Raw genomic sequence first — 14,223 nt, 5'->3', positions numbered from 1 at the left:
TTGCTCTGAGCTTTTTGCTCAAGGCTAGCCTGGGCTGTGTTTGATCCTGATCCTCAGATCTCAGCCTTCTAAGTAGCTAGGATTTCAGGCATGAGCCAGTGGTGCTAAGCTTCTTTGTTAAACGAAAGTCACATCCTTTTGAGCACCTTATTGTCACCAAGAAGTAAACAGTCCTTATATTAATGGTTTGTAGCCATGGAGTCTGCACCAGTCAGCTGACGTCTCAGTCCTACACTTACCATCTTGTGGAGAGAAATTAACATCTATTTTCTTTCAAATTCCAAGAATCTAATCTCAGCATTTTAAACTATAATTATCATGGTATGCATGAAATCTTCCAAGGATCTAATGTGGGAAAGGGATGGAACGTGGGTGGCTTCAGAGTGGCGCACAGGATCAGTAAAAGAATGAAAGAGAGGAGACCAAGAGAGAGGGGACCGGTTTCTACCAATAGCTTCATGCACTTCCAGGAACTTGATGAAGATAAAAATCAAAGGCTAGATCATGAATGGCTCTATAGGTCAGGTTGGTGAATTTTAACTTTACTTATGAGCAGTGGCAAACCTTTGAAGGTATGCATCTCTTACTTTCCATAAATGATACAAATCCCAAAAATATAAACAAAGGTTCCTCATTCTCACGGGGGCAGAAGTCTAGAGGGAGATGATGGTGAGCTGCTAGGAACTCAAAAATAGCTATAAGAATCTAAATTTTGCCAGGTGCCTGTGGCTCACACCTGTAATCCTAGCTACTCAGGAGGCTGAGATCTGAGGATGGCGGTTCAAAGCCAGCCCGGGCAAGAAAATCATGAGACTATTATCTCCAATTAACCACTAGAAAAACTGGAAGTAGTGCTGTGGCTCAAGTGGTAGAGCACTAGCCTTGAGCTGAAGAGTTGAGGGACAGCGCACAGGCCCAGATTTCAAGCCCTACAACCAACAAAAACAAAACAAAACAAAACAACCTAGGTTTCTTTCTAGCTTTCTGTGTCCCCATTCTTAGTATTTAGTCTTTATTCTCTTTAATATAAGGTATTTGAGAAGGAGATGGATGGGGGAAAATGTTAGTTAGAAGAAGAGATATAGAGGGGCCTTCTCCCTGTAGGGTTTGTTGATGAGCATTAAAGGCAGTGTGCTTAAAGAAGCCGATTAGAACATAAATACAAATTGAAGGAAAAGCTGTTGAATAAACTGTGGTACCTCCATATTGAATATTTTATAGCGATTACTTAGGTTGAAGAAATCTGTATTAAAGTAGAAAGCAGCAGGATGCATTGTTAGGGGAGAGATACATAAGCAGATTTTATGATGTGATATAAATACAGATGTGTGCATGTGTTTGCAGATGTTTGTATGAACACAGAGCATGGAAAGATGTGTTTCAAACTGCCAACAATGGTTTCTGAACACATTTCATTACGTCCAACCACTGGTGGTGAAGAAGTGAGCAGTGACATTCAGCAATTAACTCCAAGACCAGATATAAAGCGGTAGACAAACAAGAAAGATAGGAGACAAGAGAGAAGGATATTACTTTAATGATGGAGCAAAGAAATGTTACCAAAACAATTATTACTGTGTATCAGTGAAATGCTTAGAGGTGCATAGAAGCAAGTCAGTGAAGATTTAGAACACATGTTAACACTAGCAATTTCTGGATGGCAGATGATTTTTATGTCTTGTTGCTTCTCTGTATTAGGCAATTTCAAAACAACAAGCATACCTTATTTCCATAAGAAACACAGTGGTATTTCTAAAAATAGAAGATTGTACATAAAAACTGATAGCATTAAGCTGTCTATTACCCAAATCCCTGAGGCAGGGGAAAAAACTCCACAATTGTATGAAATGTTTACAAAATGAATCTCTTTGAGAACAAGAGTTGCAATATGACATTTTAATTCCTTTCTTGTAGCAAAGACTGAAGGAAGAGAAGGAAGCCAAGCGGGCTCACCTGGATGGGAGGCATGACTACCTGCTGGCCATTGTAGCTTCCTGTGTGGACCTGGACAAAGCGGAAGTGGAAGATGCCATTCTTGAGGGGAATCAGGTGTGCTGCACTGGACTTCTTACTGACTTGATTGTGGAGGACACAAGCAGTCTATGGATGCCGTCTTTCAGTGGGATGTTGGGTGGTGCCGTAGAGGAAAAATGCTTGCTTTGAAGTGAACAAAGCTCATAACAGAGAGGGCAGAATGGATGTGGGGGCTTTCCACATCTCTGGGTTGAATAATGGTTCTTGCCATCATTGTCTGAGTCCCATGATTCTAACAGCAATCCTGTGTCTTGACAGCTGATGAAGCTGAGTTTTTATGTCTGTTTGGAACTTGTGGTTGAGGAGAAAAAGCTCCTCTCAAGCTGCTAACTACTACTGAGTAAATATGTATGTATGTATGTATGTATGTATGTATGTATGTATGTACGTACGTACATATGTATGTATTCATTCACTGATCCTATTTATCAGTCCACTAGACACTTAACCTCATGACAGGTGACTACTAAAGGGATTGTAGGTATCCATAGGTAGCCATATGTGTTCTCATAGTTGCTGCCTTTGAATAGCAATCATGTCAATGTGGTTTTTAACTGGGTTTCTGACTTGAGGTTAACTGAAAGTCATTTGTGTTTAAATCTAGGAAATTAGCAAAAATGAAAAAAACAGTTCTGTTTTCCCCCCAGTTTGCATATGTTGAAAATATTTCTATGGTTAATTAAATTGCTTCTTTGAATTAACTTTTCACTATAGGGAGACATTTTTCACTATAGGGAGACCCTTTTTTGTGGGGTGCATGGGATTTTGTACTCCTGTTTGAAGAAGACCCATGACAATAATGGTCCTTTTTTTTTTTTTTAAAAGGCCATCCATGTTGATTTAAATGCAGATTTTAATTCAAACAAAGTGATTATTTTGCCTTTGCCTTTTTCCAGATTGAAAGAATAGACCAACTTTTTGCTGTTGGGGGCCTCCAGCACCTCATGTTTTACTATCAAGATGTGGAGGTAGCAGAAACAGGTATTGGAATATGAGGAGGGGTTTGGAGGTGTGGCTCAGTTGGTAGAGCGCTAGTCAGTGAAAGCAGCAGGTACTGAGTCTTGGACCTAAGGAAAAAAAGAAATTAACTATAATGAGACATATCCCAGGAATGTCAGACTAATTGGTGAGTGACATGAAGAGGTAGGAGAGGTAAAACCACTGGGCAACTAGCCGGGTTTCTTACAGCTTGAGGGGCCCTGTGTGTGGTGGACATGGCTGAGCGAAGAGGCTGTTTTCACCTAGGAGAGAGGGAGGAGAGTGGGGTAGCACCTCTGTGTTCCCACTTGATGTCATTTGCCCTCTGTCTGGCGGTGCTAGCACTGGGGGAATAAGAATTTTACTTTCAGACTTCCTTCTCTCCTACATTAGTTCATTCTACGTGATTCTGTTCTAAAACTTCTAGTAGGCATCTGTTTTGCTGTTTAACACAGAAATGCTTGCCATAAGCAGAAAACCATTTTTTTCCCCACTGAACTCTCATTTTGTTTATTTTCTGCTGATTCTGATTTAAATATGTGGTATGAAATGACAGATTTAGTTGTTTTTCACTTAGGAAAATTTGCAAATCTTTTTTGTGGATTCAAATGGCATGTCCTGTTATATTTTAAGTAGATTTATATATATATGTATATATATATATATATTATATATTTTTGAGACAGGGTCTTGCTACATAACTAAGGACGGTGAGGAATTTATCATCTCCTGTCCTGTTCACCCCCTCTCCACCTCCTGGGATTAAAGGCATTACTACTATGCCTGACTCTTATCTGGGATTATAAGCATTACTACTATGCCTGGTTGGTTAATATAATTTTTATGGCCAAACAGGGGCATACTAAGTATACATTTATTCAAATATTATACATATCCTTTTATGACCCTGTTCAAAAAGATGGAAAATAGTTACTGACCTTGGCATATAATACAAATACACATTTTTAACAGCTAAAGAAATGATGCATATGCATCCTAAGTCATCTCCAGTTATCAGTGTTACATTTTGTGCCCAGAAAGTTCATTACATTTTGATTGAAAAATGAAAAGACATATGTTTTGATTTTTCCCTCAGATTGCAAAACATGAACTCACAGGGAACATGATTTTCTGTGAACCCGGTTAAGTCTTCTGTCCTGTGCAAATTTCACATGCAATAAGAAGGTTTCACAGGACATAAACACAGAAGCTAAAACATGCTCAGAGAGAGAAGAGAGAGGAGGGGAGAGGGAGGGAGAGAGATGGAGAGAGGGAGGGAGAGAAATGGAGAGAGGGAGAGGGAGAGAGAGAGAGCAGGGCGCACATGGAGAAGTGAGGAGGGCAGGGCAGCATGGAGAAGTGAGAGGCCTTGCTGGTTGTAAGAGGTGGCTTTTGACCTTGGCTTTCCTAAGGTCTGTGCAGCCTAGGATAGCACACTTTCTCATGGTGGTTGTGAGTTTTACTTATTATTTTTATTTGAAAATGCTAAAAACAGAGAGATTATAGTTACATAAGTCAGGCAAAGAGTACATCTCCTTTTGGACAATGTCAGGGACAATGTGAAGGGAAGAGGTGACATTGTCTAAAAGAGTGTGGGTTTTAATAATATAGACAGGGTACCTAGCAGAGATCCTGGAATACAGCATCTGTTTTCTCACTGTCCCCTGGAACAACAAGTTTAAAATGAACCTATGATCTGTGTGTGATCTGGAATCAGGCAGATTGTTTTTGAGGTCCTTTAGGGATCAGGCTAGAGATTACGCAAGTGGCGGATATGTCTGGAAAAACTTGGGCAAGCTGGTAATGATGACATTTTAACAAGGCAGCTTCATTCTGAGAGGTGACTGGTGGATAGAAAAACAAAATTTACGATCTTGACATTCTTTTGCATTTGCAGGTCAGCTTGGACCTGCGGCAGGGGTTGGTCTTGTTTCTGGAAAGATGAGGAAACCTAAGGTGTTCGTGACTGAGGGGAAAGATGCTGCTCTTACTGGGATGTGTGTGTTCTTCATCAGGTCTGACCCTTCCAAAGCCATCACAGCCGAGAACATCCACCGGGTAGGGGACAATTGTCTACTTTGAATCACCCCAATTTACATAAACTTCACATAAAGAATCCTTCATCATGGATGCCGTGGTGTTTGGTATGGGAGTCCAAAACTTCTTTCAAAGCACTGGAAAAAAGTAGGATTTTTGTTGTTGTTGTTGTTGTTGGTTGCAGGGCTTGAACTCAGGGCTCTGTCCCTGAGCTCTTTTGCTCAAAAACTTGTAGTTTTTGTGGTATTAATTGGAGGTAGGACTCTCATGGAGACTTCTCTGTCTGGATGGCTTTGAACTGTGATCCTCAGATCTTAGCCTCCTGAGTAGCTAGGATTATAGGCATAAGCCACCAGTGACTGGTGAAAAAAAAAGTAGTGTTGGTTGGGTGTTGGTGGTTCGTTCCTGTAATCCTAGCTACTCAGGATCATGGTTCAAAGCCAACCTGGGCACAAAAGTCTGTGAGACTCCTATCTCCAATAAACTGCTCAGGAAACAGGAAGTGGCACTGTGGCTCAAGTGGTAGAGCGCTAGCCCTGAGCTGAAGAGCTGAGGGACAGCGCCCAGGCCGAGTTCAAGCCCCATGACCGACAAAAAAAAAAAAAGTAATTTTGAAAGCATTTAAAACAAACCATTAATAAGATATATCCTTTAAATCTTTTGATAAAGAGGGTCCTAAATATCACATGATTTAGTATATTATCAAATTGAGCTAAAATTATTTCTATGGGAACAGTGAAAGTTTGCCTTTTGAAAAATATTTCCCATATATCATTTTCCCGAATGACAAGTTTCATGCACTTACAATAAGATTTCAAATAGTGGACCTCTAACTTTATTTTGTATACAAAATGCACAGTTCAAGCATCCCCTGTCCCCTAATGAGTGCATTCTTAGAGCAAATACACTAGACAGCCCCTTCGGTGATATGTGTTCTGTTTTATTTATTTCATCCTTTTATTTTGATGATTATAGTTTAGGATGGTATAAAGCTTATTTTCTCAACCAGTGTATGACAATAATTTGTTGGGTAAGTTCACTGGATATTTGATTTAATAACAACATTTGGAAATGACTATATGACTAAGTTGTCACTGAGGGTAGTTTTTACTCATAACATTCTCCCAATTGTCTCCCAGGAGGTGAGCTTCAATGTGTTAGATACAGCAGATGGTGGCCTGCTAAACACTGTGAGACGCTTGCTCTCTGATGTCTTCATTCCTGCACTCAGGGCCTCAAGCCATGGCTGGGGTGAGCTAGAGAGTCTTCAAGATGCATCAAGCATTCAACAGGACTTCCTGAGCTCTCTGGAAGGTTTTGTGGGCATCCTGTCAGGTGCACAGGAGAGTTTGAAAGAGAAGGTAAGAAAGGATGAGTAGTTCCTGTAAAATGACCAGATTGTCAATGAGTTAATATCTGAGTGGGTGATATTTCTTATACATGGTCTTCATTCCACCATGCTGGAAAATCTTCAACAATGTTGTAGGCAATGTTCTTGGCTCCCAGGATGTGATGGTTTACAATGATTAATGATTTCAGGGGCTCCATAGAAATGTTGGCAGTGCTGTTGGATTTTATGCATCAGAAGTTTGGCAGTGAAGACAGAAGTATGAAATACTGTGACACTGATGAATGAGTTTGGATTCAGAGTGGCATGTGCGTGAACACGTGTGTGTGTGTGTGTGTGTGTGTGTGTGTGTGTGTGTGTGTGTGTGTGTGTGTGTACATGAGATAGGAAGTGGGTAGAAAATAGAGTGGAGTGCTAGAAGAAGGAAAAAAGAACTGTTATGTCTGGAAAGGACAGGTTGGCTCCAGAGGTGCAGCCAATCCCTTTAAGAGTAAGCATGTTGAATGTGAGAATTATCTTCTGGATGGTGTGGGCTCACTGAGCACATCAATGCTTATGTGTGTGTCTGGAGGTGGTGAGGGAGAGAGAGAGGAGATGAGCCAACACCTGGAAGGTGAAAGGCCAGGTTAGGCATAGGTAGGGGAGGGGAGTGAATGGGGGGGGGTTTCTAGGGTAACCATGGCAATATAGCTGTTCCCTTCCTTTTTAGACAATGCTGATCCAATTAGAGTATCGAGAAGAGATAGTCTGCTTACCAAAACCTGAATAATAGGGGCAGGACAACTACAGCTAATGGTGCACTGTATTTATAGTTAACTGTACCATGAAAAACAAAATGGCATGTTGGACCAGATGAAACTGTTGACATTCCATCCCCCAAAGTAGTGGTAAGGCTTGCAAATGGTTCCACTTCATATAGTGGTAGGAGTATTCAAAAAGCTGGATGGTCTCCTCTTCTGCACCCCGTAGGAAGAGTCATTCTCTCTGGGCCAGAGGTGTCTGTGGGCTTCAGATCAGCTCCTGATGGCATGGTGTCATGTGGGAGTGCTGGAAAACCCTTCTAGCTGGAAGGCTGGGGGTAGGGCCAGCACCTACATGGGAATGGGTCCTGCACAAGAATGCAACACTGAGCAAGGGGGTTAGTCCCAGTGTCTAAGTTCCATCAGTGTGCACAGGACAGATGTACAGCCTGGCACTGAAGGTATGCAGAAGCAGCACATCTGGGCAGGAGTGGGCTTGGGAGTCAGGAGTTGGAACCATTAGAAGTCAGGACAGTTGGGGCTAAATACAAAGGCTTATGAAAGAAATGGGAAGCATTAAGGAAGACTTCCAATTAGGCATTCCTTGTGACAGACCCTGAGGGTGAGACCACTGTGGCTACCTTCCCATTTTCTATTCTGGTTTTCCAGAAGTAGGACCTGAGCTTCATGAAGTGACTCCATGGAGTTTGACACTGATAAATCACTGTAGTCTTTCCTGCTGATTCTGAACATGTTGAGATTCACATCCAAGCTGGACTGGGCCCTGAGCTGCATTCAGAGCCACATAAGTTGTCAGGATCACTTTTTCCCATAGGAAGATTGTTGAAATCAAAGAGAAGTCCATCTTGTGATTTGGTGTATTATATGTTTAAAAACATGATAGGTTTCTTTGTGAAGTCACAGTCTACCTTCCTACCCCATGCAAACCAATGTGCTTGTGAACTGTAAGAACACAGGGGTCTTTTTCTCTCACAGGTCTAAGAAAGAATAAGTTACAGATTGAGAACTATGTGCTTCCACCATGCTGTCCATCCCATTTGCTTTGGTTTTTATAGCTTGTTGAATAATTTCCAAGTTCTTACTAATTTCCTGGTCTTGTTGTCTTGTTATATCTTCTCTCTGCCCCTCTTTCTCTCCCTTTCTCTCTCTCTCTTTCTTTTTCTTTCCTTCTTTCTCTCTCTCATTCTCTTTAATTCTAGGCCCCAAATTTGACTTGAGAATTAGTCTTTTGTAGTACTATCTATTGGGCCTTGTGCTTCAAATAATCTTTGCAGAGGGAAAAGATAGCATAGAGCAGAGGATATCTGTGGACCTAAGCATTGATCAGAAATTGTGTGCTTTTAATAACAAAAAGCATCATATTAATATTATTCAGTCTTCACTTTAGGTGAACCTTCAAAAGTGTGATATATTTGAACTGAAAGCCCTGAAGGGACCTATGGACTACTTGGCTCTAGCGAGCAACCCGGAGACTTTGGAAAAAGTAGAGGGCTGTATGAAAGTGTGGATCAAGCAGACAGAGCAGGTAATTTCTGGAAACTTATTTCAGATATGACATTATAGAACCAGTCAGAGGAGGACATCTATTATGATGATCCCACTGACGACAATCTGACTGAGTGTACTTAAAAAGAAGAGAGGTTCAATATGGCTTTTGCCTGTGGTGAAGAAGGGTGAGAGGTTGGGAGGGACGAGGGCTGCATTGATCAAGATGCACTGTATTCATATATAGCTTGTTGAATGACAACACCTTTGTACAATTACTTAAAGATGAAGATACAATTAAAAAATAAATAAAAAAAGAAGTCTGAGAATCCCGAGATGAAATCAGATGGATTTACATACTTGAAAAACTGGAAGACTACACTTTGCACAACTTTTTGGAGAAATTCCCAGTCAAAACAGGAAGAGTTTTCTAATTCATTGTGTCGTCCAAATGAGAACTTGATCTTTAAACCTTTTGGAAAAGTCTTTTTTTTTAAAATTAATTAATTAATTAATTTTTTAAATTGTGAGAATACTGTACAGAGGGGTTACAATTACATGGGCAAGATAATGAGTACATTTCTTATCAAGCATTGTTGCCTCCTCCTTTGTTTCCCCTTCCCATCCCTTCCCATACTCCTCCCCTCCCTCCACCCGATCCTCCTCCCCCCCACCAAAGTTGTAAAGTTCGTTTTTCGACATAACGACTTGTACTTCTCATTGTTGCAATGGGTCCAACTGTATCCCTAGTTAAATGATTTGTTTTTTCCCTTCTCCTCCACAAATTATACCAACATCAAAATACAGTGAAAGCAGTTATACCGTGGGGGAGGGACATACAAAGCAACATAGAAATAATCTTATAAATATGTTAGAAACAAAGAAAAAAAAACAAAAAACATTTGAATACTTATCTTGGGGTTCATTTCCCTAACATCCGGAAAAGTCTTAAAGGAAGCTGATGTAAGGTTTTAGGTGAGAATAGACCACGCAGAGAGGAATAAAAAGATTGACAGGAAAGTTTATTGGGGTACGCTCCTGGGCAAACTCCCTGGTTGGGATCAGAGAGGTTGAGCTGAGTTTGGTTGTAGCAGAGCTTTTATAGGCGGGGTACAAGCAGAGCTTGTAGTGAGCGGGGACTTGTAGCACATAGCTTGTTTTGCCCATTTGATCGGTTTCAGGCCAGTGCACTTGAAGAATGGTTGACTCAGATGTTGTTTTTGATAGGACGTGGTCCTTCTGGCAGCAGCCTGTTTTCCCCCGTGACCTGATATTTTTCCCTGCTGCCTACTTCCTCCAGCGGTTTGACACTGACATTATAGAAAGAAGAAGGATCATTAAAATTAACCTGTTCAGTTATGGGATTTTCCAAGGTGTATTGCTCTAAAGTGATATAGCAAAATGAAAGGTGATGAAGGTTCCTGAATCCAGGCCTTCTAGAACCTCTGTCAAATGCATTTAATAAGCAGGGTTTAGTTAGTACAAGTGAATTCATCTTTTATTGAAGTTGTACAAATGGGTGCATGTAGACATGGAAAGAAGTCATCATTTGAAGCATGCAACTAACTCAATTTAAAAAACAAGTGTTGTGATTTTGGTAGTGTGATTTATCTCTATGGACTTTTTCACTCATGTCTAACTTTCTTTTTTTTTTTTTTTTTTTCTGGTCATGGGGCCTGAACTCTGGGCTTGGGCCCTGTCCCTGAGCTCTTCAGCTCAAGGCTAGCATTCTACCACTTGAGTCACAGTGCCACTTCTGGCTTTTTTCTGTTTATGTGGTGCTGAGGAATCGAACCCAGGGCCTCGAGCATGCAAGGCAAGCGCTCTAGCACTGAGCCACCTTCCCAGCCTCATGTCTTTCATTCCTCCCTCATGCAATTCTTCATGTTCTTCTTGTGCATTTGTAGGTCCTTGCAGAAAACAACCAGCTGCGGAAGGAAGCTGATGATGTTGGACCCCGGGCAGAGTTAGAGCACTGGAAAAAAAGACTTTCCAAATTCCACTACCTTTTGGATCAGCTGAAAGGTCCAGATGTGAAGGCTGTGCTGGCTGTGCTGGCTGCGGCCAAGTCGAAACTTCTCAAGGTTCTCGGCCATTTTATGCCTTATAACAGGAGAGGGAGACTTCTACGTCCATAATTGCATGGAGTAATTAGGGAGAGTATTGTTATATCAGTGTGAAAGGTCTTTCCAGATTGGGTAATATTGCCCTTATGTAAATTTGAATACTATGGAAATAATCTGTAGATTTTGGGGGCTTGTACATATGTGTTTGTGTATTATAGAGGCCATTATGTATAATTAAGCTACAATTATAATAAAATGACACCCACATGCACACACACATATAATGAATTCAGACCAGTGAGGTATAATAAAAATGAAAACGTAACTGTTATTTTTTTTGGTCCTGCTGTATTAGTTTATATGGTAAAACAAATTATTGCAAAACTTAACAACTGAAAACAGCAAATCTGTTTCCTTGTGTGTGTGTGTGGGCAAGCGAGTGATTCTCAACCTTTGGGTTCAGTTTTGTGCAGCTTGCACAAAACAAATGTAAAGTCTGATGTAAAGGACTTGCAGTGGCCCTTAGTTGGTCTTATGTTGGAGATTTTCTGTGAGGGGCAACATTAAGACTGCTTTCTTATATTGTGCTTAGACTTGGAGAGAGACGGATATTCGAATCACTGATGCAGCCAACGAGGCAAAAGACAATGTCAAGTATTTGTATACACTTGAAAAATGTTGTGATCCCTTGTACAACAGTGATCCTGTGAGTTTGTTTCTCCTCCTTTAGTCTACCAACAACCCTTTCCACACCAGCTAACTTAAATGCTGAGCTTTGGTTCCTAGATATTACCGTTGTGGGAAAAGTTTTAGAAAAATTTCATTTCAAGACCTTACATTCATCTATATTATGTCTGTCTCATCTATCTATCTATCCATCTATCCATCTATCCATCTCTCTCTCTCTCTCTCTCTCTCTCTCTCTCTCTCTCTCTAATATCTATCAACTATTGAAGCTTTAAAATGTCTTATATTAAAATTTTATTGCATATTAATTATATTTTTGTATTAAATGTTTTAGTTGACATTCTAGATTACACTTTATAATACTAGTTGGCATTTAAAAATTATCTTCTAATTCATAAAAAAGTGTCTGTTATTCTTTATCACAAAACCAATAGTTAACTTAACCTCCTTGTCATTATCAGCAAGTTCATGCTTCTTGTATGGAAATAGAACTTGATTATATATATGTATATATATATATATATACACACATATATGCAAACATATATACACATAAAATAATAAAAGTAAACTTTTTGTTAAATATATTCATATCAGGTATTAAGTACCTAGAATTAAGCTTCACTTAGGCTAAGAAGATGGAGTGATAAGGTTTTATAATTAGAATTTTGCTGAACTTGGTACTTTTTTCCTGAAAACTTTTGTGGTGCCTTCCAGATATCCATGATTGATGCTATTCCTATACTTATAAATGCTATTAAAATGATCTACAGTATCTCTCACTACTATAACACCTCTGAGAAGATCACATCTCTGTTTGTAAAGGTAAGCATGGAGTGGAGACTTAATGGATGGCCACATATTTGTCTGTCAACAGTCAATTAAAAATGACCATATCTTATGGATTGGGAAGGTGGCTCAGTGGTAGAGCGCTTGCCTTGCATGCCTGAGGCCCTGAGTTTGATTCCTCAGCACCACATAAGCAAAAAGAAAAAAGCCGGAAGGGGCGCTGTGGCTCAAGTGGTAGAGCGCTAGCCTTGAGCTGAAGAGCTGAGGGATAGCGCCCAGGCCCAGAGTTTAGGCCCCACGACCGGACCCCCCTCCCCAAAAAAATTACCATATCTTGGCCTAATCCAATGTCTATATATGTGGGTATGTGTATATATATATCATATATATCAGTATATATGACATATAATTACATATATTACATGTCATATATGTAATATATATTTATATATACATATATAATACACACACACATACACACATATATGGTGGTCATACTGGGTTTGAATTCATGGTCTCACACTTGTTAAACAAGCCCGCTATCATTTAAGCTACCGTACTAGCTTGCATCTTATAAATTAAGAAGAACTTAGTCCATCAGTAAAGATAGAATTAAATTTATGTGAGAAGTGAATTCTGGCACATAAAGCATTATTTCCCAAAGTAATTACTATAATAAATATTTTGTTATTTGTATCATAAAAGCAAAATAAGATTCTTTTGGGTATTTCTTGCCTTGTGTGATTTAGCATATCATTTTTTTCTTCTAGTGGACAAAATTTAATTAAGGAAAACTATATTTAATTGGCTCTCTCCTGTTTCATATTTTATATGCCACTGTTCCACATTTATCTGATGCCACAGTTGTTTACTTGGTGGTATGAGGAGAGTCATAAAAGCCACTTACAATGTTTCAGTAATCTATAAAGTGATCAGAATGGTTCTGCCCAAACCATAATGATGCTTAAACCTTACGTCCGAACGCGGAAGTGTCTATGGTGAGGTCTTTAGAACAGCCTCTAAGAAATCAGTGACTTCCCTTCATATTCAGGGCACACATGTTCATTTTTTTTAAGTTAATTTTTTTTGTAAGGGTGATGTCAGGGGTTACAGTTACATAATAAGGTAATGAATACATTTCTTGGACAGTCTCAATGCTATTTTAAAATAGAAGAACTTGTGACTTACCCATGCTTTACGTTCTCAGTGTGAGGCAGGAAGAGAGACTCTATTCCCTGGGAAGAGAGACTCAGGCCTGGGAGCCCCCGAAGTCCTCCTTGTGCTCTAGCGCAGGGAGCGGGGCAGGATTCTTTCTTTGCATCTTTGTACTTGACAGCTGTATGCTAGTGTCAGAGGGGTCAGCCTTTGGCTAAGAAAGCCCAAAGTCTGTCTACATTGTTGATCTAGATTGTGTGCATATTGTTTGCAAAGACTTCATTTTTAGAAAAAAAAAAATGGTCAGACTCCCCTTCTCCCCAGTCATTTGAATCAGAAGTTTCGTTCCAGTGGAAGATCCTGTTCAACTGTGCTCTCCCTCGTAATCCTGAACACCCACCCCCGTGTCACCCCACGCACCCCGTGAGGACATTGAGCTTGCATTTGTTTTATGAAAAGAGCAATCAAGAAGCTCTAAGTAGGATTTTTGTTTTGTTTTTTCAAGTTTGGAGGGTGGAATAGACTCTCGGTGTTTTCATGTGTTAGCTTTATTCACCCCTCTGGGATCATCTTGTGACATTTCACTGCACGCCATGGCTCCATGCTGTATCAGGTGGCCTGTACTTTGCATGGTGCTCGTCAACTGTATGCAGGTGTTAGAGCAGGTCAGCTGAGCGGATCAGGCAAACTCTCATTAGGGAAGCGAGTCCTCTGGCTGGCTAAAACTTCATTCTGCATAAACAAGGTGGCTCCACGGTTGGTTTTCCGGAGTGCTTCCAATCCTGATTTCAAAGGATTTACACAGTATTAAAGGGTTAGTGCTAGATCACAGTTGAGAGGGGAAAATAAACCCAAAGCTCAATCTCTGAGTAGTAGAGTTGGT

General features: G+C 40.2%; 1 protein-coding gene across 1 annotated transcript in view; it reads left to right on the top strand.

The window, feature by feature from the left end:
* Nucleotides 1-14,223, top strand: part of Dnah5 (dynein axonemal heavy chain 5) — a 211,410-nt gene that overhangs the window by 7,765 nt on the left and 189,422 nt on the right. The window contains exons 2-9 of the mRNA XM_070042196.1: nt 1,915-2,049; nt 2,931-3,015; nt 4,910-5,070; nt 6,189-6,410; nt 8,546-8,683; nt 10,551-10,727; nt 11,302-11,415; nt 12,114-12,221. Coding sequence (XP_069898297.1) covers nt 1,915-2,049; nt 2,931-3,015; nt 4,910-5,070; nt 6,189-6,410; nt 8,546-8,683; nt 10,551-10,727; nt 11,302-11,415; nt 12,114-12,221 — 1,140 coding nt within the window. The remainder of the gene's footprint in view (nt 1-1,914; nt 2,050-2,930; nt 3,016-4,909; nt 5,071-6,188; nt 6,411-8,545; nt 8,684-10,550; nt 10,728-11,301; nt 11,416-12,113; nt 12,222-14,223) is intronic.

This window comes from Dipodomys merriami, unplaced genomic scaffold (assembly GCF_024711535.1).
Source record: "Dipodomys merriami isolate MVZ:Mamm:240054 unplaced genomic scaffold, mDipMer1.0.p SCAF_32, whole genome shotgun sequence".
NCBI lineage: Eukaryota > Metazoa > Chordata > Mammalia > Rodentia > Heteromyidae > Dipodomys > Dipodomys merriami.
The sequence above is the reverse complement of the archived record's forward strand: the minus strand, read 5'-3'. Positions and strand labels throughout refer to the sequence as shown.